This window comes from Giraffa tippelskirchi, chromosome 6 (genome assembly GCF_054371585.1).
Source record: "Giraffa tippelskirchi isolate mGirTip1 chromosome 6, T2T-mGirTip1v1.2.pri, whole genome shotgun sequence".
Lineage (NCBI taxonomy): Eukaryota > Metazoa > Chordata > Mammalia > Artiodactyla > Giraffidae > Giraffa > Giraffa tippelskirchi.
Window position 1 is genome coordinate 83,764,272 of NC_137280.1, and position 26,360 is coordinate 83,790,631.

General features: G+C 54.9%; 1 protein-coding gene across 46 annotated transcripts in view; it reads right to left on the reverse strand.

Annotated features, from left to right (window-relative positions):
* Positions 1-851: 851 nt before the first annotated feature.
* The window catches only part of MAST3 (microtubule associated serine/threonine kinase 3), a 41,389-nt gene continuing 15,880 nt past the window's right edge, over positions 852-26,360 (reverse strand). For 17 of the 46 annotated variants that reach the window (XM_081496366.1, XM_081496358.1, XM_081496374.1 and 14 more), the window contains 25 exons: positions 24,319-24,407; positions 24,164-24,236; positions 23,362-23,440; positions 22,749-22,909; positions 22,480-22,555; positions 21,964-22,173; positions 21,753-21,854; positions 21,356-21,488; positions 19,764-19,831; positions 19,265-19,350; positions 18,277-18,485; positions 17,508-17,646; positions 12,991-13,123; positions 12,670-12,835; positions 11,679-11,780; positions 10,862-10,984; positions 9,654-9,763; positions 7,677-7,816; positions 6,900-7,144; positions 6,245-6,451; positions 5,476-5,702; positions 5,127-5,249; positions 4,228-4,364; positions 3,933-4,114; positions 852-2,913 (listed from right to left, as the gene is read on the reverse strand). In XM_081496366.1, the coding sequence (XP_081352492.1) occupies positions 2,381-2,913; positions 3,933-4,114; positions 4,228-4,364; positions 5,127-5,249; positions 5,476-5,702; positions 6,245-6,451; positions 6,900-7,144; positions 7,677-7,816; positions 9,654-9,763; positions 10,862-10,984; positions 11,679-11,780; positions 12,670-12,835; positions 12,991-13,123; positions 17,508-17,646; positions 18,277-18,485; positions 19,265-19,350; positions 19,764-19,831; positions 21,356-21,488; positions 21,753-21,854; positions 21,964-22,173; positions 22,480-22,555; positions 22,749-22,909; positions 23,362-23,440; positions 24,164-24,236; positions 24,319-24,407 (3,853 nt within the window). In that variant the 3' untranslated portion in view covers positions 852-2,380. Of the gene's footprint in view, positions 2,914-3,932; positions 4,115-4,227; positions 4,365-5,126; positions 5,250-5,475; positions 5,703-6,244; positions 6,452-6,899; positions 7,145-7,676; positions 7,817-9,653; positions 9,764-10,861; positions 10,985-11,678; positions 11,781-12,669; positions 12,836-12,990; positions 13,124-17,507; positions 17,647-18,276; positions 18,486-19,264; positions 19,351-19,763; positions 19,832-21,355; positions 21,489-21,752; positions 21,855-21,963; positions 22,174-22,479; positions 22,556-22,748; positions 22,910-23,361; positions 23,441-23,955; positions 23,977-24,163; positions 24,237-24,318; positions 24,408-26,360 lie in introns of all 46 variants that reach the window. The other 29 variants (XM_081496367.1, XM_081496379.1, XM_081496378.1 and 26 more) reach the window with 3 other exon arrangements.

Consider the following 26,360-nt stretch of genomic DNA (forward strand, 5'->3'; position numbering starts at 1 on the left):
CCGAGATTCCGGAAACGGCCGAGCGCTCTCCAGCCGGACCTGCGAAACAGGCTGGGCCCCGAAACTTCGGAAACTTACTGAAAAGAACCAAGTGTGCTTGGCCCCAAATGAGGCCCTAAGAACTTAGATCCAGAGGCGACTACCCACTTCCGGAAACTGCCGAGGCAGGGACGGCTCCCGAGAGCAAGTGAGGTGGCCCTGAGCTCAAGGAAATGAAGGTGGCATTTAGGGGGAAGGGGCTCGCCACAGAAAGCTGAGCTTTTCAGGAAACAAGCTGAGCGCCGAGAAGGGATCAGGCTTCAAAGCTGGAGTTTCCATGGTAGCCCAGAACGTCTAGAAACAACAGAACTAACTCGCCGGCGGGGAGAACTCTCATGCCGGCCCACAGGCGTACGACTGTTTCCGGAAATAGCCGAAGACACTCGGAAACAAGGGGCGTGGCCAAAGCCTTCCGACCCTTCCGAACACTTCAGAAGTAATCTGAACGAAGGCGCTCAGGCTGGGTTCCGAAGTGGTGAGGGGAATTTTAGGGCACAGCCCAAGCGAAGAGCAGTATAAAAAGGTAACAAAGATGGTTTATTTGTTTATTATTATCACAGCTTCAAGGCCTGGACGGTGTCTGTATGAAGCTTTTAGGGACAGAGCCCATGATAGGTACTCAATCGGGAGAGGGTAGCAGGAGCCCTGGATCAGAGAAGGCATCAAGAAGGATCTCAATGGTGAACTCCCAGCAGCCTTCAAAACCCACTTCAGGCGACTTTGAGCCAAGGGTCTATTTTCATCCTGCCCACACCCCACTCTTCCCTTACCCTTTTCTCGGCCCCTCAGAAATCCAGACATCGGACCTCCTCTTTGTAAATGTGAGCTTTTATTCACTGTCAGCTCCAGGATGGAAGGCAGGAGCAAAAGTCATGCACAGCCTTGATCTAGCTCCAACACTGTGTGGGTGTCTCCAGAAGGACCGCAGAGTGGGCTGCAGAGCCTGCAAAGTACCCTTACCATGTGGGACATAGCCATCATGTTAGCCATCTCCCAGTGGAAAATGGAGGCTCTGAGATGCCCGGTGGGTCACACAGCATTTCAGGGGAAAGGGTTGGAGTTGGAGTCTGCTGTATCTGACCACAGATTCTCCACAGCTCTCTTGACAATGCCCAGGACAGGGGCTGGCTGCATGACTCTTACCAGGAAAGCGTGGGGCATGTCTCCGCCCCTTGCCAGGCCTTAGTTATGGGGAGGACAACACCACCTCCAGCCTTCTCAAGGCTGACTGAGGGAGAAGCCACAAGTAAAAGCGCTTGGCATACAGTAGGTGCTTAATAAATAGTCATTAGTATTAGTTTTGTAAACACAAGGAAACTGAGGCACAGAGTGGGGAAGCCATTTTCCCAGAGCCAGTGAAGCCAAGATTTCAACTTGGGCCTCACTGCCCCCCAGTTGGATTTTCTCATTCGAATTTCATCCCAGCAAGGCTCTGACATATCGAGGGCACTTCCCAGGGGGTGTTTCAGACACATCATGGTCAAGTTCTCACCCTGGTAGGCATCAAATACAAAAAAATCTTGTTCAAAAATCTTGTCCAGGGTGGATATTCTTCCCCTGTCCTGGCAGTGCCCTTTGAGGCCTCTGCCTTCTGGGGCATCAGTGTCTGCCTGTGAAGTGGATGACTCCTGTCTATATTTGGTGAACTTCTGCTTATACATCAAAGCCCCACAACCCCTAAGCCTATAGGACTGGAGGCAGACTCTAGCAAGTCTGGCCTAGAGATGGAGGCCATGATGGTGGGAAGTAACCTGCAGAATCCAGTCCATCATCAGAATTACTTTGTTTTGTGGTGGAGGGGAATTGTTTACAGACTATCCCAAGTCATCCAAACTGGGCCTGGACTGATAAGCTAGGCTGCATCCCTTCAAATGTATGGGTCTTGAGTCAGGGATGGGATCAAGTAACACACACAAAAAAAACTTTAAAAGAACAGAAAAACCATAAAACATGAACACGTGTTGACTTGTCCAAAGTGCTTCCTTCTCAGCCCAGGGTTCACAAATGGGTCCCAGGTGCCTGGGGCAAGACCCAGGCAGTCGCCTTAAGGGTGGCGACTCAGTCTGACTATCGCTTATAAAAAGTAATAAATTAGTTGCAGCGATTTGCTGCTATTTACAATGCCACCCTAGTCTCCCATTCCTGCCCCTACGGCCCCCTGATTGACCAGCTCCAGAACACGAAGGAGGCACTGTCTACACCTTCCGGCAAGAACTGCGATGGCTTCTCTTCTTTCAGGTGTCAAAGGCTGGTGGCTCAGTCTCCATCCAGGTGTCAGTTTATGGAACACACATTCCACAGAAAATGCATTGACTGCCAGGCCAGGGGGAGGCCAGGTAGATTAGTCTTTCCCAGAGGGTCCAAGGGCTCCTGACACAGCCTCAGCGCCCTCCACGGCAATTTGTGGCACCAAGATGGGTGGCCCAGTGGCTTCTTCCAGTGGCTCATCAAAGCTCACCTCCTGCACGGCCTCCTGCTTCTTGAAGGAGTCTCGGCGCTCAGACAGATGCAGCCGTCGCATGATCACCAGCTCAGAGTCTTGCCCGCGGCTGCGGCGCCCCAGATCCCCGTCCAGTCGCTCACCTGTACCCAGCTTGTCAGCCGACTGGCCTCGGCGCAGCCTTGGGGATCGGGCAGGCACAGGCGGGTGCCCTGGCAGGGGTGAGGGTGAGCGGGGTGGGGGCGCGGGCACAGGTGGGCAGGCCAGTGGGGAGGGTGGGATGCTGCTGGTGGACTTGCGGCGGCCGGCTTTGGGGCGAGGTGGCCCAAGCTTGGCGGCCAGGCCATGCAGGGAGCTGGGGCGGGTGTGGCCAGTGGCAGCTGGAGATGCAGGGCTGCTGGAGCTTGGGGATATACTTGGTGGAGACGCTGTGTCTGCGGGTGACAGGGGAGGGTCAGGCCACCAGTCTCAATGTCCCAGCCTCAAGGTGGGGCCCTGGGACTGACTGCAAAGTCCATATCACTTCCAGGCATGTGGTCACCCATCAGGCCTGGTTTTCCCTTTGTTTGCACAGGTTCTTCCTTTGGCTTAGATCTGGTAAACTCCTATTCATCCATCAAAGCCCTAGCACCTTTTCACCCACTTCGTATCTAAATGTCCCACCAAATCATTCGGCCAAAGGTACCTGTCCACTGTCCATCCCATGAGCCATCCACCCACTGGTTCAGAAAGTTATCCAATAAGGGCCCTGCCTCTGCCTGTACCCACTCTCCACCCCTAGGCCTCAGCCTCAGAGGATGTCTGGTCTAAGGAGGGCAAAGATGGCACAGATAACCCCAGCCCCTTGAGGTCAGGGTAGGTTAGAGGGAGAGACAGCAGTGGGGTCCTCAGAGGGCAGGGAGGGCTTCTTGGGAGAGCCTCTCTGTGGCTCTCCTCTAGGATGCCTTCCTTCTTCTGTGGATTGCCCCAGCCTGTCTCTCTCTCTCCCTCTAGACTGATGCTAACCCAGTGGAACTAGGGGTGTCCATTCTGGCTGTCTCTCACAGACTGGGGAACCTCAGCGTTGGACTAAGTCACCATCCTTTCCTGCTCTAGAACTATCCTTCCATATCCTCTCTAGCTCACTCACTCTCTGTGGCTCCCTATTCCACGCCCCGCCCCCCCAATTTAAGCCCAGCTCTTTGGCTTGATCCATCCCCGAATCCCCTCTCCCTAGCCTCCCTCTAGCTTTCGCATCCCTCTTGTCTAGACCCCGTTTGCTTATGATGTTCCCTTCTGCTAGACACACCCTTCCCTGCCCTCACACCTGCCCTGCCCACCCCAGGCTGCCTTTGAGGCTGTCATTCATCATGTCACTCCATCCTTCCAACTCTGTTCCCTCCCCATCCCTGTGCCAACCACGGCAGCCCTGTGTGGCCCTTCTTCCCAGGGTGGTCCTGGGGGGTGCACCCACCTGCTGGGGCATCAGGAGCCGGGCTGCGGCAGGGTGTGGTGGGGCTGGGGGACAGGCTGTGGGTGGGGGAGCCTGGGAGGCTTTCGCTGGATGATAGGGACTGGTGGAGGCCAGAGGAGAAGCTGCGGCTGGTGTGCAGCACAGACGACTGTTTTGAGATCTTCTTGAAGAGCGATTTCCGCCTAGGGGTTAGAAACCCAGATTTTTCACAAGTCCCACCCCCCAGTGGCCAGGGCTGCCCAGACACGCCACACATCCTGCATCAACCCTCCACAGTGGCCGGCCCACTGCTCACCGGTCCTGTGTCTCCCGCCTTCGGCTCCGCTTGCTCCTGCGCGCCATGCGGCCCTTGGTCACGTTCTTCCGAGCGGGGCCCACCTTGATGGACGTGTTCTCCAGTGCTGTGGTCCGAAGGGCGATCTTGTTGCCACTCTGCAGGAAGGATGGCGAGGGGTCGCCAGTGTGCCTCCTAGCCAGTGAGCCCTCCACCCACCTACTCATCCATCAAAAGCCCTGGATCCTAACCACCCATTTCTCAACTAATGACCTCACCACTCACTGGGCCAAAGATGGATGTGTGCCATCTGTCCATCCATCCAATGAGCCATCAACTCACCCACTGGTCCCAGGAGCTATCCAACCAGCGGCCTGCCTCCTCACTTGTGCCCACCTTTCCTCCCCCGGGCCTCAGCCCTCGAGGAGGCAGGAGGCAAAGATGGCACAGATACCACCCCCACAGGGTCAAGGTGGGCCAGAGGGAAAGTCAGGAGTGTGGCCCCCAGGGGGCTTCCTGGAGGAGTGGCTATGAGGGGTGATATAAGGGGGCTAAAGAAGGAAGCTGGGACTTTCCTGGCTGTCCCGTGATTAGGACTTGCAATTCCACTGCGGGGGTGCGGGTTTGATCCCTGTTCAGGGAACTAAGATGCCGCATGCCACTTGGCCAAAAAAATAAAAAAGAAGAAAGAAAAAGAGAAGAAGGAAGCAGAGGGGAGGAGGAATGCAGGGCCCAAGTGGAACGCTGTGGTTGGAGGGGGAGGACCACCCAGAATCGGCAGCTGAGACAAAGGGGAGGGGATGGGGGTTACAGGAGCAGGGAGGGGAGATCAGGGCACTTTGAGGGGCCAAGTGTGGGGGCTCAGAGCCTAGCAGGTAGGCCGGGGGGGTGGTGGGGGGAGCCGGGGGGGGGTGCTACACCTTCAGCAACAGCTCCACGACGTCCATGTGCACCAGTCCCAGGACGGACTCCCCGTTGATGTGGGTGATCAGGTCCCCAGCTCGCAGGCCCGCCTCCTGGGCGGGGCTTCCTTCCTCCACACTCTGGGGTGGGGGTAGCAGGGGGTCAGTGGTCCGGGCCCCCCACAGACAGAGACTCCAGCCCAGCTGAGTCAGCCTCGGGCCCCCAGCAAGCTGATGCTTCCACACTGCCTGGTTTCCCAGCTTTCCCAGACTAACAAACGCAGCTCCGCAAGGGAAGCCCCGCACCAGGGCAGAGCTGGACTCCAGCCAGGTCCGGCTGTTCCTGCCCATCCCGGGGCCAACTTACCCACACCATGTGGTGCACAGTGTAGACATCACTGTCGCCCATGTAGACGCGGATTGCCCGCAGGTTGAAGCCGTACTTCTTGCCCGAGCTGTGGATGACGATGGGGGGCCGCAGGCTGCCACACACGGGGGAAGGGTCTCGGCTTGGAGAGGAGTCGCGGGACGATGGGTTAGAGGACAGTGAGCGTGGGGACAGGGGGCTCATGAGGGGACCACCGCTGCCATCATCTGCAGGGACAAGGTTCAGGGAGGGGGTCACTGCCTTGGGGGGCCCCTCACAAGGCACATTCCCCTCCCCCTCCACACTGATCACTGTTTAATGTTTTTGTTTTTTGACCACACCACGCGGCCTGTAGGATCTTAGTTCCCTGACCAGGGATCGAACCATGCCCCCTCTAGTGGCAGCACAGAGTCTTCATCACTGGACCACCAGGGAAGTTCCCATACTGATCACTCTGGCTGCTTTGCTGCTGCTTCAACGCCTCCAAACACCTTCTCCCTCCCCTTCGAGTCTTGGCACATGCAGTGCCCACTGGCAAGAATGTGCCCACTTGCCAGTGCCCACTGGCAAGAATGCCAGTGCCCACTGGCAAGAATGCCAGTCCCCTCCCCCTGCTGCTTCCCCTCTCCTGGGCTCAGCCCTAAATAGCAGCCCCCACATCACCTAGAAGGACCCCTGCCAGCTACCACTGGCCAAAACTGCCTCCACCCTGTGGTTAAAAATGGATGTGGGCAGGCACGCCAAGACAAGGCTGGGCCCTGGGTGCTACCTGCTGTGATGATGAGTGACAGGGCGGACACCGAGGCTGACTTGGGCACGCGGCCTCCGCTGGGGGAGGTCCTGGATTTTTCCGGGGCAGAGTCTCTCGGGCTCCCAAGGCGGCGGCCCCGGCCGGCATCCAGGGGCCGTGGCGTGGAGTGTCGTGCACCGGTGCTGTTGCTTCGTAGGCGCGCATGGCTGAGGGCGGCGGTGTCAGCTGTGAGGGACAACAGGGTCAGGGGTTAGTCTGCCCCACCCTCCAGCTTACCATGTGGCCCCTCTGCCCTCAGGAGGCAAAGCCTCTTCCTTCCTGGTCAGCGTGCACACAGTCCAGTCTCCTGGCTGTTATGCAGGCTGTTCCCTTTTCTTGCACACCCTTCCTGCAATGCTCTCCCTGGAAAGCTCCATTCTTCAGGTCCCCTCCTTCACGAAGCCCTCACTCCAGTTAGATCCCTACTCCCACTCTCAGAGCTCCCCAGTTCAATTCCTTTCTCCTGTCCTGATCCACTGAAGCTGAGGGTATCATCCCTAGATTGAGGCCTTTGTTAGACAAGCAAATGTTCTCTCTAGAGAACTCCTACTCATCCTTCAAAACTCATCTTAAATAGTCCCTCCTGTGGGAAATTTGCCATAAGACTACCCCTCCCATCCTGGATTCTACCTACCAGAAAGGCTGGAGGGCTTGGGTATCACTGGGGTGGCTTCTGGGGGAGCATCGGGCTCCCCCAGAATGAAGACAGGCCTTTTGGGGCCCACAGGACCAGGGCCAGCTCCTTCATCCTCTGATGAGAAAGCAAACTTGGGCATCGTGTCCAGGCTGATGGTGTTCAGGAGAGATGGGCTAGGGCCCCGCTCAGGCTGGGAGGAGGATGAGTGGCAAGATGAACCAGAAGATGTGCAGGATCTCAGCCTGTAGTGGGGAACAGCCTGTGTCACACTTGCCAGGTGCCCTCACCCCAGAGCACCCAGTCTCCTCTAGTGGCTGCATCTTAACCCTCAGCCTAGAGTCAGAGGTAACCTGTAAAGACAAAGTGAGCTCCCTGTGCCTGCTCCATCCTCTGTGACTGCCCAGAGAACTCCTATTCATCTTTCGAAACCCAGCTCCCAATGCCTCCCAATGCCCCTCTTCAAGCAGACACTGATTATTTGTGTTGAGTCTGGATTTTGACAGATGAATGAGACTTTGTGAGCATGAACAAAGGGCATTCTGGGCAGAGGAAACAAGCAAAAGCCTAGCAGCATGACGGTGTATGGCTGCTTTTACCTTTAGTGTGGTTAGGAATGCAAATCCAAAGGGAGTGATGATAGAGGCCAGGTTGGCAGGGGTCTGATAGGCTGGCCAATATGTTTGACCCTTTTCTACTGGGCCACTGGGCAGCTCTTTCCAATGTTAGGCTTGGTGGCTCCACCTCACAGCAGGCTCCACTCCCCAGCCCACCTACCGGACCTCAGTGGTGCTCAGCCGGCGCCCATAGTCCCCCTCATTGCTGCGTTCCCACCCTTCCACCAGGTCCTCACTGAAGCTCCGTTCAGCGAAGGTTGGGGTGGGCTGGGCGGCCAGGAACTCAGAGCTGCTATAGACCTGGGAAGCAATTAAAAATAACAGTCGCAACAACCGCATCCCTGGGGGATGGCTTAGTTGAGTGCTTCCTACATGCCCGACGCTTCTGAGTCATTTCCTCAAATCCTTTCTCACCACTTCTTTAAAGACAAACAGTCTTTAGCCTACTGTACAGATGGAGAGACTGAGGCTCTGACAGGCCTGGTTACCAAGGGGCCACAGCTGAAGTTTCCTGCCCGTGGGGCCCAGGCCCATGAGCAGTGCAGGTTTTGGGGTTTTTTTTCGGTCGTGCTGCACGGCATGCAGGCTCTTAGTTCCCTGACCAGAGATTGAACCCATGCCCCCAGCAGTGGAAGCTTGGAGTCTTAACCACTGGACCGCCAGGGAAGTCCCTGTGCAGGTTTTTTGATCCAATTATAAACAAAGGAAGGAACTTAAGTGAAGCTAATGATGTTATAAAATAACACCCAGCATACTAGGTCTATTCACAATGGCCCCAAAGTGGAAACAACCGAAATGGTTCATCAACTGATGAGTGGATAAACAAAACTGTGGTCCAGTCACACAGTGGAATATTACTCAGCCATAACAAGGAGTGAAGTACTGACACGCTATCACGTACATCAGTCTTAAGAAGCCAGAAACAGGGAATTCCCTAGTGATTCAGTGGTTAGGACTCCGAGTTCTCATTGCTGCTGGGTTCAATCCCTGGTCGGAGATCTAAGATCCTACAAGCCATGCAGCGAAGCAAGAAAAAAAAAAGCCAGGAACTTGGCTGGTGGTCCAGTGGCTAAGACTCTGAGCTCCCAATGCAGGGGGCCTGGATGTGGTCCCTGGTCAGGGAACTAGATCCCACGCACTGCAACTAAGAGCCCACACAGCCAGATAAATAAATATTAAAGAAAAAAAAGAAGAAGAAGAAGCCAGACATAAAAGCCCACAGAGTGTATGGAGTAAAAACATGTGGAAAAGGGCCCCAGAAGGAATCTCTCCTGAGGTCCTGGGGTTTCTCCAGGTGTTGGGATCTCAGGATCAAGCAGATGGAAGATCAGGGCCTAGGTTCTAGCCCTAGCTTGGTTCCCCTCTGGGCTCTTAAACGATGGCTAATTTTCCCTTCCCATCTTTGTGGCTCTGCACTGGCCAAGTTTGGGTTCATAATTGGCCCAGGGGGTCGTGGAGGGTGGGGACCAGCAGGGCTCAGCCAGCCTTGTCTGCAGGAGGCACCCATGAAGTAGAGCAGCACCCCTTCTTCTGGACGCTGGACTGGGTGATATATGATATGTACCACATACACATATCATGTATGTGATATGTCCAGAACAGGTAAATGCATAGAAACAGAAAGCAGATTACTGGTTGTTGAGGGTGAGGGAGGGGAAACAAGGAGTGACTGCAGACAGGTACAAAGTTGCCCTCTGGACACGATGGAAATGTTCTGGAACCAGATAAATGTTGTGATGGTTGCACAACACTGTGAATGTGCTAAATGTCACTGGACTGTACAGTTTAAAAAAGTTAAAATAGTTTATTTTATATGTGTTTCACTATAATGAAAACAAAAATTGAAAAAAAAACACAAAAAACCCAAACTGGGACTCCCCTGATGGTCCAGTGGTGAAGAATCGGACTTGCAATGCAGGGGGCATGGGTTTGATTCCCAAGTCGGGGAACTGAGCTTCCATATGCCTCAGGGCAACTAAACCCGTGAGCCTCAACTAGAGATAAAGCCCACAGGTTGCAATGAATATTCCACATGCCGCAACTCAGATCTGACGCAGCCAAAAGAAACAAAACAACCCCAGACAAACATCTTGCCCTGTTTCCTGAGTGCCAGCTACACCGAGGGTCCCAGACTTACCTTGCTGAAGCGGTGGGAACAGGATGAGAACTGGGGGATCTCTGTGGATGACTCCTCATCGTTAGTTTCGTCATCTTCAGAGCCCAGGTGGCGGTAACGTTCTGAGCGGGCTGCAAGAGGGAAAGGCATCCCCCACCTGATGCCCGGAGGTGGACACAGGGGCTATGAGGTGATGTGGGGAAGGCTCCCTGGTGGAGAGACACTGTCAGGGCACAGGCACTGAGGCGGGACTATGCCTGGTACGTGTAAGGACAGAGGAGGCTTGGGTGGCAGATTTAGTTGTTGTTTAGTTGCTCAGTAGTGTCCGACTCTTTACGACCCCATGGACTGTAGCCTGCCAGGCTCCTCTGTCCATGGGATTTCCCAGGCAAGAATACAGGAGTGGGTTGTTGTGCCCTCCTCCAGGGGATCTTCCTGACCCAGGGATCAAACCCACATCTCCTGAACTGGCAGGCGGATTTTCTACCTGTGAGCCACCAGGGAAACCCTGGCAGATTTAGTGTCTGGGAATAAATCCCAGGTGTGTCCCTAAATGTTGTAGGGCCGTGGATGGGAATTCTTGTATCTCAGTTTCCTCACTCTTGAGATGGGTTCCCTAGAGCTGGGTAACACTGCACAGCTCAAACATAAAGGATGTTCCTCATTTTACAGAAAAGGAAACAGATGCTCAGAGAGGACCTCTGACACACTCAAGGTCACACATCCAGTTCTGGAGGAGGCGCTGAAAGCCGAGGGCATTTACTCTGGGATTGGCCAGAGCCCCACGTAGGGAGAGGGAGATTTGTCTGAGCCCACCTGAAGTGCTTGAGGGGACCCCCTCCACCCAAGTTGAGCGAGGCAGCCCATCCTCCTGTGTGACAGGCAAAGTTCCATGCCTGGTCAGGGCTGAGACTCAGGAGGCCGAACCTGCTGGGGGATTCCAGGAAAGGGTCTGCCACCCGAAGTAGCTTGGTGTCCCCTCCCGCAACCTGAGGGGGTGCTGCAGTACCTGAGCTCAGATGCAAAGGAAATCCTAGCAGGGGTGTGTGTGTGGGGGTTGGGGGTCGGGCAGCCAGCACACACATGCCCAGAGTCCTGGAAAGCCCAAGAAGTCAGAAGCTCCAGGCCCAGGGTGAGGCACCAAGCTGGGAAGGGGACCCCAGCAGAGACCCCTTACCACCCTAGGAGAGTGTGGGACAGCAGAGCCCATCTCCTGGATCCCCGCTTACTGTCGAAGTAGCTGGTGTCGTCCTCAGCTTCAAGCTGCGGCACAAACTCGGCCTTGTGTCGCAGAAGCCCGGCCCAGTCCAGCGTCCAGAAGAAGGGGTGCTGCTTTACTTCATGGGTGCCTCCTGCAGACAAGGCCAGCTTATCCCTGCTGGTCCCCACCCACCATGACCCCCTGGGCCAATTATGAACCCAAACTTGGCCAGTGCAGAGCCACAAAGATGGGAAGGGAAAACTAGCCGTCATTTAAGAGCCCGGAGGAGAACCAAGCTAGGGCTAGAACCTAGGCCCTGATCTTCCCTCCACTGGATCCTGAGATCCCAACACCTGGAGAAACCCCAGGACCTCAGGAGAGATTCCTTCCAGGGCCCCTTTCCACATGTTTCTACCCCAAGGAGCAGGGCTGACCGCACAAATGTATCCTGTTCTCCAACCTCAGCCCTTGTGGTCCTCTCCAGTGGCCAAGTTTCATCCTGAAAGTGATCCGTAGTGGCCATATACTGGGTAGCTGCATCAGTATTAAATAATCCTTTTATCACCATTTTGGTGACTGGGGAAACTTGGACAGTGGGATCCACTGCGCTGGTCCTTAGGGACCTTAGGACACAGCCCATGGTGACCTGGAAGGCTCACATACACAGCCTCAGTGCCCCTTGTCTGCACTAGACCCAGCTGCTTTCAATTTCAAAGTCTTATGTAAGTTCCTAGTGAGCTTATATGCATCCTTCAAAACCCCAGCTTCAAGTCCCCTTCCTCTATGCAGCCTCTCAAATAGAGCTCGTGTTTACTCCAGCCTCCAGCCCACCCATACCGACATACCAGTGCCCAGACGGTCCAGTGGGCTCTGTCGGAGCAGCCTGGTGATGAGGTCCTGGGCATCAGCTGGAAGGGCCTCATCTCCCTCTGGCCACATGATCTCGTCTAAAGTGAGAGGAGGGAGTGAGGAAGTGGGGATGGTGCTTCCTAGCATCTCTTAGCACTTCTGCTTTCTGTGCTCCAAGCTATCAGCCTCCTCTGCTCCTTCAGCATTCCAGGTTCGGTCCCTCACAGCCTTTGCTCTGGCCATGCTCTCTGCCTTGAGCACCTTCCTTTTCTCCATCTCTGTGGCTCCCTCTTGTTCCTTTAAAACTCTGCTCACATGTCACGCCAGTGTCGTTCTCTGTGACTCTTTTAATACAGCTCCTCTACCCCACACCTGGGGCTTCCCCCCACTGCAATGCCGGAGACCCAGGAGACTTAGGTTCAATCCCTGGGTTGGGAAGACCCCCTGGAGGAGGAAACAGCCACCTACTCCAGTATTCTTGCCTGGGAAAATCCCATGGACAGAGGAGCCTGTTTGGGCTCCTACAATCCATAGGGTCACAAAAGAGTCAGGCATGACTGAGTGACTAACCACCCCACACCTGCCACCCCGCGCCCTCCCTTCTTCCTGCTTCTTTTCCTCCTCTGCATTTTTGCCTCTGATTGTTCTACAGTTTTTTTTTGGGGGGGGCCACACCAGGGGGCATTCGGGATCTTGGTTCCCCGAGAGGCATCGAACTCCCCACCCCCGCCCCCACACAGGAAGGTGGAGTCTTAACCACTGGACCACAAGGAAAGTCCCTCCATAGTTTGCTTATTTATCTCCCTTACTGTCCATCTTGCCCTTGGCTGTATCTCCAGTGCTCAGCCAGGGCCTGGCATACCAAAGGTGCCCAATCCATCCACACATGGGGCTGCTCCCCTTGCCGACACAGGCAGAGGGACCGCTGAGCAGAGCCAAAATAGCGGTTAGACCTGGGCCCAGGGGGGTGGGGGGCGGGGAACGCACCACTGACCACCTGGCCAAAGAGTTCCTCGGGGGTATCGCCGAAGAAGGGCACACAGCCCACCAGGAATTCATAGAGGACGACGCCCATGGCCCACCAGTCCACTGGCTTCCCGTAGCCCTGGCGGAAGATCACCTCGGGGGCGATGTACTCAGGCGTCCCGCATACCTGGGCCAGGTGGGACAGGGAAACTGAGGATGGCTCCCAGCCAGGGAGGGCAGGGTGGGGAGGATTATGTGGATGGTTTATATGCTCCTTTTTGCTGCAGAGCTTCCCCACGGCCTGGGGTTGGGCTTTGGGCAGGGGGAGGCAGTGCTGCCTACCTGCTTGTCCACGAACTCCCGGGTGTCTTTCTCGATGTGGCCTTCGTAGAGGTTGGTGGCCATACTCATGAGCCCGATCTTAGACAGGCCGAAGTCAGTGAGCTTGATGTGGCCAAGCGAGGTGATGAGCAGGCTGTGGGCAGGTGGGTGGGGTGCTCAGGGCTGGAGGTACGTGGCTGCTCCTGCTGCCCCCCTCACGAACTTTGTCCCATCCAAGGTGGCCCAACCCAACCATGGATCAGAACGCATGTCCTACGCTTGATTACATTACTGAAAGAAACAGAGGTTCTTGGGGAACGTTACAAATTTGGCAAACATCTCTGTGCACCTTCTGGGTGCATCGGGTATTACTGTTGAGCACCTACTGTATACTTTGCTGTGCAAAAATTAAGTTCCTGAGAATCATGGCATTTCCCCACTAGGCAATGAAACGTCTCCTGAACACCTCCTAGCAGGAGAGCTACGGCATATTTTTTCACCTACAGCCATTATTTTTAACAAACTAAATATTGTGCAAGCACCTACTGTAAAGTGAACATGTTTTTAGCACCTGCTACATACAGAAATATTTGTGCCCCTCATGGGTGCACCACTTGTTTAAAACTCACACACCTGTCATGTACGCTGCACACACCTACCATGTACACTGCTGTTCACGTTCTCCTGCAAGTTTAAATACACAAATATTTTAAGTGATAAAAATCACATGCATCAGCTGTATAAAGTCACATTTTTCATGCACCTCCTGGGTGCATCTGCCCATTTAAAAATGAATATCTGCAGGACTTCCCCAGTGGTCCACTGGTTAAGACTCTGTGCTCCCAGGGCAGAGGGCATGGGTTCAATCCCTGGTCCGGGTGCTGAGATTGCACATCCCACATGGTACAACCAAAAATAAATAAATAAAATGAGAAATAAATAAATAGGGGCTTCCCTGGTGGCTCAGTGGTAAAGAATCTGCCTGCCAGTGCAGGAGACACAAGTTTGATCCCTGGTCCAGGAAGATCCCACATGACATGGAGCAACTAAGCCCGGGCGCCACAACTATTGAGCCTGTGCTCTAGAGCCCGGGAACCGCAGCTACTGAAGCCCGTGAGCCCTAGAACCTGTGCTCCGCAGCAAGAGGAGCCACCACGAGGAGAAGCTTGAGCTCCGCAACTAGAGAGTAGCCTCCGCTTGCCGCAACTAGAACAAAGCCCACGCAGCAACCGAGATCCAGCACAGCCAAACATAAGTAAATAAATAAAATTATTTTAAAAAATAGTTTAAAATAAATAAGTAAATAAATTTCTGGAGAATTCACTGTCTGTATCCAAGTTGTCTGAGGAGTCATTTATTTGACACCTACTGCGTACCTCAACTCTAGAAAGAAACAATTCTGTGTGCCCATTCCGTGCCTCTGCTGGTTTTTGTTTGTTTTTTTAAATGATGCTTCTTAAGCAACTACTGTGTATACCAGCTATGGAAGAAACACTTTGGTGTAGCTACCAGCTAAGCCAACTTCCTCCAAAAACCAAGGCCTCGTAGCAGGCCTTTGGCCATCTTCTGCTAAAACAAACCAATGTTTCCTGAGCTCCTATGGGCATGTCCCTGCCTCAAAAACATTCATTTCCTGGGACTTCCCTGGTAGTCCGGTGGCTAAGACTCCACGCTCCCAATGCAAGGTGCATGGGTTCGATCCCTGCTAAAGGAACTAGATCCCACAAACTGCAACTAAGACCCGGTGCAGCCAAATAAATAAGTAAAATAATAAATAAATAAATCTTTAAAAAAAGTTCATTTCTTGAATGTTGACTATATGTGGTATTTAAAAATTCGTTTCCTCGTCACAGAGAAAAAGAGACAATGCCTGGCATTTGCTTCAACTCACCCAGTGGGGAGGACTGAGTGGCCTGGGAGGGAATGGGACTGGATGAACATTGGGAGCTGTGGGGGTGGGGTGCTGTAGCCCTCTTCCGTTATGGACTGAACTGTGTATCCCCCAACTTCACACACTGAGCTCCTAGCCCCCAGGAACTATGATGCGATCTTATCTGGGGACGGGGTCACTGCAAATGTCACTAGTTAAGATGAGGTCATTCTGGAGTACGTAGCCGCTGTGCTGTGCTCAGTCGCTCAGTCGTGTCCAACTCTTTGCGACCCCATGGACTGCAGCCCGCCAGGCTCCTCTGTCCACGGGGATTCTCCAGGCAAGAATACTGGAGTGGGTTGCCATTCCCTTCTCCAGGGGATCTTCCTGACCCAGGGATCAAACCTGCGTCTCCTGGGGCTCTTGCATTGCAGGCAGATTCTTTAACTGCTGAGCCACCAGGTGACCACTAAGCCAACAGGACTGGAGTCCTTATAAAAAGCAGGGATTTGGACACAGATTTGCACACAGTGGGGGACACCACGTCAAGGTTAGAATTACGCTGCCACAGCCTAGGAACTACCAGAAGCCAGGAGAAAAGCCTGGAATACATCCTTCCCTGGTACTTTCGAAGGGAGCCGACCCTTTGATCTTGAACTTCTAGCCTCCAGAGCTGACAGAATAAATTTTTTTTTTAATTAAATTAATTAATTTATTTTTGGCCACACTGTGTGGCATGTGGGATCTTAGTTCACTAACGGGGGATTAAACCCATGCCCACTGTGGTGGAAGTGCAGAGTCTTAACCACTGGATAGCCAGGGAAGTCCTGAGAATAAATTTCTTGTTGTTTAAGCCCTTAGTTAGGGCAGCCCTAGCAAATGAATGCACTTTCTCTTGATTTGGGGTGTACTTGAATTTTTCTGAACTGCAAAGGAAAAATTATTTTTCTCCAGACCAATTGTGGGGACCTATCCCTTCCTGAATCCTCTGGGGCTGGACCCCTTCCCATCCCGTTTTGCAGCTGAAAGTTGTAAGCATGGGAGGGGCCAGTCCTGCCTTGGGAACACTTGGAAGACCCCAGTCCAGGATGACGGCAAAGAGGTCTGATGGGCACAAAGCAAGGAGCCAGAGAACATGGAGCACGGAGGCCCAGGTGCACAACAGGTGCCAACTACACGTCTGCTTGTTTCCTAAGCCAGGGGTCCCCAACCTCCAATATCTAATGCCTGATGATCTGAGGTGGAACTGATGTAATAACAGAAATAAAGTGCACAATATATGTAATGCACTGGAATCATCCCGGAACCGTTCCGTGCCACCCTGGTCCGTGGGAAAATTATTTTCCATGAAACGGGTCCCTGGTGCCAAAAAGGCTAGGGACCGCTGTTATAAGCCTCTGGTAAACTATAAGATGCCCTGAAAACATGCAGGGCTCTTAAGGCTCAGGTTCACACCTCCACATGGCAAGTATCTTCATTGGAGAAAAGGACCCCTGCCCCCAGTATACAGCAAGTGTTCATTCCATGCTGACCTCAACATAAAAACTTCATATAAAAAGACAGTTGCCGTGTTCAGGGCCTGACACACAGTCCTTGCTTAATAACACAGTTATTAAGCAGAGGTGCTCTGATCACCTCTACACAGCTGGTGACCAATAAATACACACCAGCAAAAAAAATGTGCTTTATAGACTCAAAAGTCATCAGTGTGTAAGGAGTCAGTTATACTGCCAGCAGGGCTCCTTAAAATGAGAGCACAGGCCCAAGAGAGACAGCAAGTGCCAAACACATGTGCTTTGTTTTCTAAGCCACTTGCAAAATGTAAGATGGCCTGAAAACATGCAGACTCTCCTAATTAATTAATTATTGGCCACACCGCGCAGCACGGCACGTGGGGTCTTAGTTTTCCGGCCAGGGACTGAACCTGTGTACCCTGCACTGGAAGCGCCGTGTCTACACCACCGGGCCACCAGGAAAGGAAGTCCTAAAGCATGCAGACTCTTAACGTTTATGTTCACACCTCCACACAGCAAGTACCTGAGAGCTCACGTGTCCTGCCTGATGTCCAGAGGGTACTTGATATAAGAGCAGCCCTTTCCTCTGTACACAGCAGGTGCTCAATTAATGCAGGAGGAGCGTGCTTGGAAAATTATGGAGGGGTTACAAAGCCTGAGGGGTTATTCACACTCACACTCGTGTTTTCCAGTCACTCACAGAGGACCTGGCACTCAATAGGTGCTTACTAGATGCTAGAATAAAATAAACAGCCTGAGACTCTCTTCCCTACACTAATACACAGCAGGTGTTCAAGACACACACAGTCCCTTTCTTCACACATAAGGTTTTGCATGCATGGCCCTGCTCTTTGTATACAGCTGGTGCCTCATATGGTCAAGTTCACTTCTGTTATGTTGTAGCCGCGCTCTGAGTGCATGTTCCTTTCCCCTGTCTGGTCTGGGCACACTCTTTGCCAGAGCACCTCCATAAGCGCACTGTACTTCCTCTGCACACAGCAGGCATTTATTAATTATCTGCTCTCCGCTGTATACACCAGGTGCTCATTCCACCAGCAGGGGCCCCGTGATGCCAGCGGGATCAAGATAATGGTGCTTCAGAGCAGCCCCAGACCCACTCAGAGACCCCTTTCCCAAAGGTCCCCGTCGCTCACTTGTCAGGCTTGAGGTCACGGTGGACGATGCCATAGTTGTGCAGGTACTCCAAGGCCAGGACCGTCTCGGCGAAGTACATGCGGGCCATGTCCACAGGCAGCGGGCCCATGTTCTTCAGGAGCGTGGCACAGTCGCCACCTGTAGAAGCGTGGACATGCTCACAGAGATCTTTGGCTCTGCAGCTGTGCCTAGACTTGTACCTACATGCCCTCCCCACCTCCTGCACAGTGTCCCCAGTCTGTCCCGATTTTGGGTGGGGAGCTGGTAGGGACGGGAGGGTATGCAGACCCTACTTTCTGATTTGCCCTGGGAAGGACAGCAGCTTTGTTAAGTGCAGTCCCTTTCCTTGTACAGAGCTGGTGCCTCCTATCCTAAGTGCATGCTCCCTCTCCTTGCCTGGCAGCTACCTTGGTAAATGCTTGTCCCTGCCATTACCTGAAGACACTATTCTTTCCTGAGCTGGAAACCTGATCCTACAACTCCTCAGCCTGGCCTCCAACCATCCTAGTCCTTCCAACCCACGCCTCCTGCCCTCCCTTGCTTTTATTCTAGTCTCCAAGCTTCTGCCCACACACTCGTCTTTGGGCTTCCCCATCTCCCTCCCCACTGCTGGGTCCCCCACTGCAGACTGAGCCCTTCCTCTCACCAAGGCAGGCTGGGACCCCATGGAGGACAGAGCAGACTCTAGCTGGGTCAAAGAAGAGACTGTCTCCTGAATAAGGGGTGAGCACCCCATTGCTGGAGGCATGCAAGCCCTCATGACCACACCTTCCACATACTCCATGACCATGCACAAGTGGCGCCGGGTCTCGAACGAGCAGAACATGCTGACCACGAATGGGTTCTCGGCAAAGGTGAGGATGTCGCGCTCCACAAAGACCTGCTGGATCTGGTTGCGCAGCATCAGGTTCTGCTTGTTGATCTTCTTGATGGCAAAACGCTGCCTTGTTTCCCGGTGGCGCACCAGGTAGACGGCCCTGGGGTGGGGTGGGAACGAGGGTGGGGGGCCTGCTGAAGCCCCGGCAGGCACGGGGACCTGACGTAGGTGGTCTGGAGCCCTACATGCCGTGCTTTGGCCTGCGCCCTCCACCCAGGCAGCCACTCCGAGGGTTTAAGCCACACTCCCTGGTGACATATAAAGAGTCAAAGATGGCTCCTAGGTCGTTTATCTCTTCACAGCTGACTGAGACCCGTTAGTTCAGAAGCCTCGCTGGCACAAACTCAAATTGTGTTCATTATAATTCAAATAAGCAGATTTTTAGCCATTTAGAGCCTGTTGGTTTTGCATACCCTCAGATAAGGTAAATGCTGGGGCTATGAAAACCCCAAGCTGCTTCTGCCTGATGGAGCTCTCTGACTCACAGACTCCCCACTGCGTTGCTGACACTTAAGCCTGGACACATAAGCCCCCTCTGTAATTCCCCCCTCTGCCTTCTCCCACATGACAGTCTTATGCTATGAGGGATTCCCCCCTACCACCTCCTCCACAGCAAATCTGTCAAAATGGCATTTAAATAATGCTCGCTGCACACTACTGCCATCGCTTGCTCAGCCCTCAAACTCCTAGAACCCTACACTCGGGGCAAGTAAGGACCAAGATCATGGATGAACCCTTCCAAGCCATGTCCCTGCTGGGTTGTGCCTTTACTTCCCTCTGCAGGTCTATTTCTCTGTCTACATACTCAGGGACTGTGTGGGCTTCAGTCATCCCCAAGGGCATCTGAGAAGTGGGTCTGCAGGGGACCCAAGGACTCACCCATAGGCCCCATTGCTAATAAGTTTGATAGTCTCGAAGTCGCTCTCACATGGCTTCCTCCGTGAAGGGCCGACCAGGGCACGACTCTGGGCGGGGGGGCAACAGGGGTCAGGGTCCTGCCCTAGCTCAAAGCAGGCTGTGTCCTTCCTGCCCCCAAGTCCCAACTGGCACCTAATGCTACTTCTCCTGTACATACTTCTTAAACTCACCCTCCAAGTTTGAGATTTTAGCTGAAGCCACACATGCCCTCCTACCAGAAAACTCCTACACAGCCTGCAAAACCCCACTTTCCAGTGCCCCCTCCAACCCTGCCCTGCCCAACCTCCCCAGCAGGGCAATCTCACCTGCCCCCACCTTCCCCCAAAGTCACAGGCATTCATTAAGCACCTACTATATGCGCAACCTCAGCAAATGGCAAATCTAGCGCCTCTCAGGGCGACCTGGTCTACCATCAAAAGAACAAGACAGGTGGGGGCGCCAAAGCTCTGTGCTGTCTTACCTCAGGGGACTCCTCTGGTGCTGGCGGTTGTCCTCCATTGTCATCAAGGTGACTCAGAGGCACCATCTCTGTAAAATGTGGGAGAAGCCTCAGATGGGGTTTCTGAGCCCGGCCCCTTCACCAGTCAGAGACTTCGTGAGGCCTCCAGGGCTCCTCTTGGACTGGGGAGAGCATGCCTCCCATGACCGGCTCCCATGATTCTGTTGTTGAGTCCCTACTGAGCCCAGGTTTCGGTCAAATCCAGGAGGCTGAACTGAGCAATGACTGAGGAACTTTCTAGACAGGCCAGTGGGAAGCCCAGGTTCTGATTGCTCAGGCTATCTTGAATCCTGGCTCCAGGTCTCGGGGCAGTGAACACCTGCTGTGACGCAGGCCCTCTAGGTGGTGGCTGACACGCTCCTCAGCTCAGGGTAGGGCCCTGGGGAGCCCCCTTAGTTTCCAGCCTCAGCTGGGGTTTAGTAGGGGCAGTCTTGAGTGAGAGTGAGCGGCTGGTGAACATCAATGGTGACGGTGACCACGAAGACAGTGTCTCGTGGTCACAGAGCAAGGCTGAGATGGGGCAGCACAGCCTCGGGTGAGGGAGGCCCGGGTTTGGATGCAGCCCCTCACGCTCTCAGAGGGCCCCGGTGCTGGGCGGGTGATCTGCACTCTCAGCCTCAGCTGCCACCTGCCTGCCCAGCCACTTCCTGTTTCCTCTGACAGCCGGGGCCCCGCCCCCGCCACAGCCCTGCCTGCAGAGCACAGTCTCGACCAGATGGCTAGTCTTAGCCTGATCTGGCCTTGGGCACACCTGGAGCTGAATCCAGCTCAACGGCATAGAGCCTCAGTCTCTCCAACTTTAAATGGGACAACGGCAGCCTGGTCCCCGTAGGTGCTGGCCACTGCGGCTGGGTCCTGCTGAAGGGGAAGGTCACCCCTTCCTCAGCCACACCCCTTCCTCACTGCTCTTCCAAAACGCCAGACACACACCCATTTCACGATCTTTGCCTTCACCATTCCCCCAGCCTGGTTCACTTCCTCTCTCCCCCAAATCTGCATGTGGTCACTTCTCCATCCTCCAGGCCCCAGTTTGAATATAATCTTTTCCCAGCGCTCCCCTGACCACCCCTAGACCAGGCCAGGTTCAAGTTCAATGCTTCCCCCAGCACCATGTCTTTTTTCCTGTCCTGACTGTTTGAGGGAGGTTCCTGACCATTTCAGTTGTGCCCATGGATTGCCCTGTCTGACACCATGTCCCACTTCCTGGGCCACAGTCAGAAGAAATTGGGAAAGTGCTTTGGAATTCACACGACAAGTGAATGCCATTGCTCAAGGTGGTTCGCTGGCACCCTGGCCCAATTTGATTTAGCATTTGAGGACGCTGAGGCTCCAAGGCAGCTGGCAGGTCAAGGGGTCCAACTTGTGGCCACCTTACCCTGGAATCCTGGGCACTTTACCCAAAATGTACCCTGCAGGTGGCTGAGGACAGGGCCAAACAGAGGGGAAGGACAGTGTGGTACACTCTGGAGTCACATGGGCATAGGCTGGAACCCTGGCTCCTCCCCATTTTCACCCCAGTTTCCTCTTCCGGCCCCGCCCCCACTCCAGCTCACCCTGGAGGGGATCCTTAGCCAGGCCCAGCTGCCCAATGATGTACTGTGGCAGGTCAGTCTTGATGCCCTGGCCCTCTCGGGCCTGGCCCTCGGCAGCCTCCAGCAGGTGGTAAAACTCCTCGGGGTCAAACTCCTGGGGATGCAGAGAGATTGGTCAATCAAGGCCTGGTCCCACCTTCAGGCCTTTACACACCCACCTCCCTCTGTCTGAAGCCTTCTTACCAGTGGCTCCAAGTTGTCCCTGGGATCCTAGCTCCTGGTCCCTCTTCTGGGAAGCCCACCCGAGTCTGGCAGCCCTCCGTGTTCCTCTCAAAGCCCTACATTATGGGGACTGTCTCTTTTTAATCTCAGCAGGACTGCTGAGGCCTTGCACCCGGCCGTGTGCCAAGACACTCACCAGGCACTCGAGGAGCCTCGCTGGCCGTGAAATGATGATCAGCAGCTTCCGGACGAGCTGGACAATGAAGCCAACTTCCTCACTGTCTGAGCGCTCGTGCGCCTGGGAGCAGATGGGTGGTAGCATCATACACCAGCCCCTGGTCCTGCCCTGCCCTGCCTGGGGACCCCGAAACCTTGTACCCACTCCCCCCCGCCCCACCCCCACGCACATCCTGCAGCAGCCGCTCCAGCTTCTCCTGCATCTCCAGGAAGTAGCGGGAGGTGACAAGCGCCTCTCCAGACTTGGCCAGGCAGTCGCGGGCCAGCTCGATGATTTGGTGGTGGATGAAACCCAGGACACCGTCAGCCAGTGCCAGCCGGGCACCGGGCGAGAAGGCGGCCAGGAACTCCTGCAGACGGCCCTCCATCTGTGCTGTGGCCTGGGCAGAAGTGGGGGGCGGGGGGAGATGGGGTGACCTGGTCATCGGATGGGGCCTGGGAGCAACGTGTGCAGATGGGGGCGGGAGAGAGAGAAGATATGACGATGGGGTCCAAGGATTGGAGGGGAAGAAGCAATGTGTACAGATGCGAGAGGGGGCGGGGGGTGCGGTATATGACAGAGTGACAGGGAAAAACAGAAACGCACAGATGAGGGGCAGGACACAACCAAGAAGACAGCACGCGCCACAGAGGGACAGCAACAAGGAGTGGAGCTGGGGCTGGTCCAGCCACCAGGTGCTGCCCACCTTGGGGAATCTCTCCCGGTACACATGATTCATCATTACGATCTCATTGTCGAAGGTCCCTGTGGTGCGTCCAGGGCTGAAGGAGGGGACAACTGGCTTAAGACATGGGACCCAAAAGACAGCCCAGGGAAGGGTGGCTAAGTCAGGACTGAGGGTCCAGGGCTAGAGGCCAGGCTTGGGCAGGGTCAGGACCAGAGGTGGAGGAGGAGCCACGCAGTGGGTCCCTAAGCCAGCCCAGGGAAGGGCTGGGGTCAGAGGTGGAGGCCCACCTGAGGCTGCGGGAGCGGGGGCGGAGGCGAGGGGAGCGGTGGCCGCCCTCCTCATCAGCCACACTGTCTGAGCTGCGGAAATGCTTGGACAGGAAGCAGAGTTCGTCCGGCGTCGGCTGGAAAGGAAGCTGGTGGAGGCGCTCCCGAGAGGATGAGCTCGACTGGCAGGAGGGGGTATCAGGGCCATGGGTTCACGGTCAGCACCACAGCCAGGACCCCAGCACTATCCTAACACTCAAGGCCCATCTGTCTATCGGTCATCATGGTAACTCTCCTGCCTCTCTCCTGTGCATCCTTCAAAACTCCAGCTTTGATGCCCTTTCCTCGCCGCTCCCTTGGCAACTCCAAGACCCCCTCTGACCAGACCTTCCCTGACCACACAAGGATGCAGATATCTGTGTATACCCGACCAGCAGCCCTTTGGGCCAAGGCTGGGTCCTTTCAGGGACCCCCACATTGCTCAAAATGTAGCACAGAGGGGGGAAGCCAGGATGTTTCACTGACTAGACAACTATTCAATACCTTAAAAAAACCAAAACAAAACAAAGATGTGTCTCCCCCACCCCCAACCTGGCACTCCCTGGTCTGCCTGCCAAGGTAGGACTGTGGGTACCGAGACAGTGGAGCTGGGCGTGTTGGTTCCATAGCCAGAAGACGGGAGCGACGCGAGGGACCATCTTCTGCCGTCGGCCCTGGGGAGGAGAATGAGCAGTTGGAAGGGAGGCATGGCCTCTGAGGTTTGTGAGGACCAAGGGCAGGCACTATGGCTGGCAGATCCTGGCCCCGCCAGAGGAAGGACCTTCTGCAAAGGCCAAGAACAGGAATACAGGGTGAGCAAGTCCACTATGTTTTTCTCCTTGTTCTCCAGACGCCTCCTCCAGGAAGTCCTCCCTGATGCCAGCTGCCATCAAAGCTGCTCTCTGACATGCAGCTGCTAGGGTACCTGCTGGCCACTCCCACCAGCCTGAGGATGCCCTGAGGGCCAAAGTCCAGCCTCCCATTCCTCAGCCCCCCAGCGGAGGGCATGGCACCCAGCAGGAATGCAATAAATGTTGAATGAATAAGCGACATTTAAATGCCTGGCACACAACAGCTCCTCCGCCAGCTCTTGTTAGGTGAATTAATAACTTTCAGTGAGTGAGAGATTCCTGGACCAAGCCACACCACCCCCGCCCCCACCCCCTCCCCAAGGGCTCCTAGAAATTACCTGTCTGTGCGAGTGATGTGGCTGTAGGAGGTCGTGCATGCATGCGTTTGCCAGGGGCAGGAGCCAGAGGGGGGACCACCGCAGGGCAGAGGCCAGGGGAGGGGGAAAAGGCTGATGAGGAGGCAGGTCCAGCCACCAAGTGCAGGCCCCTGCCTGTCCCCTTGCCCATGGTATCAGCCCCCATCCCCCAAAACTGGCAACCACTCACCTCCGTGCGAAAGGGAAGTTGATGGCAGAGGCAGCTGAGAAATTCCGAGGACTATCTAGGGGGCTGCTGCCTGCTGAGGAGGAGGTGGGGAAACTGAGTCAGCAGGAGTGGAGACAGGACACCTCCACCCCACCCCGCTTGCCCCCCGCACTCACCTGTTGGGATGGACAGCGGCGACAGGGGCCGGGAAAGGGTGGGTGAGGGCGTCCCTACCACCAGGCTCTTGCGGTTCCCGCTGCGGCAGCTATTGGGGGAGGTGGGGATAAGGTCAGGCCTGGGGCTCCTGGCTCAGAGAACCACATGCCCAAATGGGAGCCCATGGGCGGCAGCTTCGGGGGCATGGCCATGCCCTCTCTGCTCCCCAGGTGGACTCCCCCATGGCCCTAAGTTCAGCCTGGGAGCCCCTGGCCCTGCTTCTCCAGCTTCTGTGTTTACAATCCCACTCCCAGAGCCTTGCCAGGAACACTGGCAAACAAGACAGAGGGTGGAGAGGACCCTGGAACCCACAGGTGGGTTGCGGCAGACCCTCTACTCCATATTAAGCATCTCTTTCCAGGACCACTGCTCCAATCTCCTGGCCAATCCCCTCCCCCAAGACCCCTCTAAAACTCCAATTTGACCCTTGGAAACCCTAAAGCCGGCATTATGCACAGTTGCGTCTTGTTCTGCCAAACTTTGGCCCATGTCTTCCTCCCTTCATCCCAGCTCCTTCCTGGCCACCGGATCCCTGGCCCAGGCCCCTCCCTCCTGCCCTTGCCCAGTTTCTCCCACCTGGGCCCTGGCCCCAGCCCCCGCTCTGGCACAGGGAAGTTGGGAGCAACATGGTTCCCTCCCCCAACCCTGGCAGTCGCCTGGCAACGGCTCTGCTCGCTCGCTCGACAAGTGCATCAGCCCACACAGCCAGAGCTGCCAACGCAGCCTGGCCTCGGCAGAACTGCGTAGCGCGAGAGAGATGTAACGTTGTGGCCTCACGGGGCCAGGAATGGTGTCCCCGGCAGAAGGCACAATGCAGGCCAAGGAAGGCGAGGTCAGCAACCCACTCAGGAGACTAAATGTACAGGGAGGAGGGGTTCAGCCTACCCACTGCTGTACTTGCCACTGCCCCTCTGAGCCTCAGTTTCCCCATCTGTATACCTTGCAAGGTGCATACACAGAACTCAGCGAGCGGGGAACAGGGTAAGCTGTGGTGGGTACGTATATTGTCATCTTTCTCCCGACATTGCTCACAGGGCTTGGTGCATGGTGGGAGAGAAGGCAATGACTCACCAGAGAAATCACCAACATTCACCAATACCAATAAGCCCAGAGGAGGGAGAGACTGGCTACACTGATTTCCCAGCCTGGAAAACTGAGGCCACGGTTGTCACCAGCCAGAGACTGTCCTCTAGTCTGAGGTGCAGAAGCAAAAGTGAAACCCACAGGTTCCTGCAAAACTTCCTGTCAACCCCCACCCCAACACTGCCCCCCCCAACAGCCCACATCCTCTTCCAACCCCTCACCGGACTCTTCATCCCGATGCATCATTTTTCACTTCCAACAGCATTTGGGAAAAACACTTGGCCTCCTCCCTCTTGCTCTCAGGCAGGGCCTTCTCAAAAACAGCTACATCTGAGCTCTCAAAGGGGAACTGGGCATCCTTTGTTCAATTCCTGAGCATCTATAGAGCACCAACTGTTTGCTCAGCCCTTCCTGGAGAAGGTTCAGGACCCCAAGAAGCTGTCTAGTTTTTCAATCATCACCCTTATGGTTCAACAGAAAGTGAGAAGTATGTCAGAAAAGAGGGGCCTGAGGTCAGTTTCCAGCACCTGATTCCTGAGGCGCCCATGAGCCTTCTGCGGCTCCCCGGGTTCTGGAAGAAGAGCCTAAACCCTGAACTGGGCATTCAAGGTCCTTCAGCAGCTGGTCCCATTACTCAGCCTTTGCCTGTGTTCCCTCTGGGAATGCCTAGACCAAGCAAGCACTGGTGAGACACTTAAGCACAGAGAAGTTAAGGAACTGCCTGAGGTCACATATCCTGACATTGGCTGAGCTGGAATTTCCACGCAGGTCTAGCAGGGCTCACAGCCCTCACTTAGCTTCTCTGCTTTCCAGAAGGAGAAACTGAGACTCTACTTTGCTCTGTATAGAACAAAGTGATTTTCCCCCCCTGATAACCGACATGTACACCAGCCTCCTGCAGCAAATATTTACTTCTGAA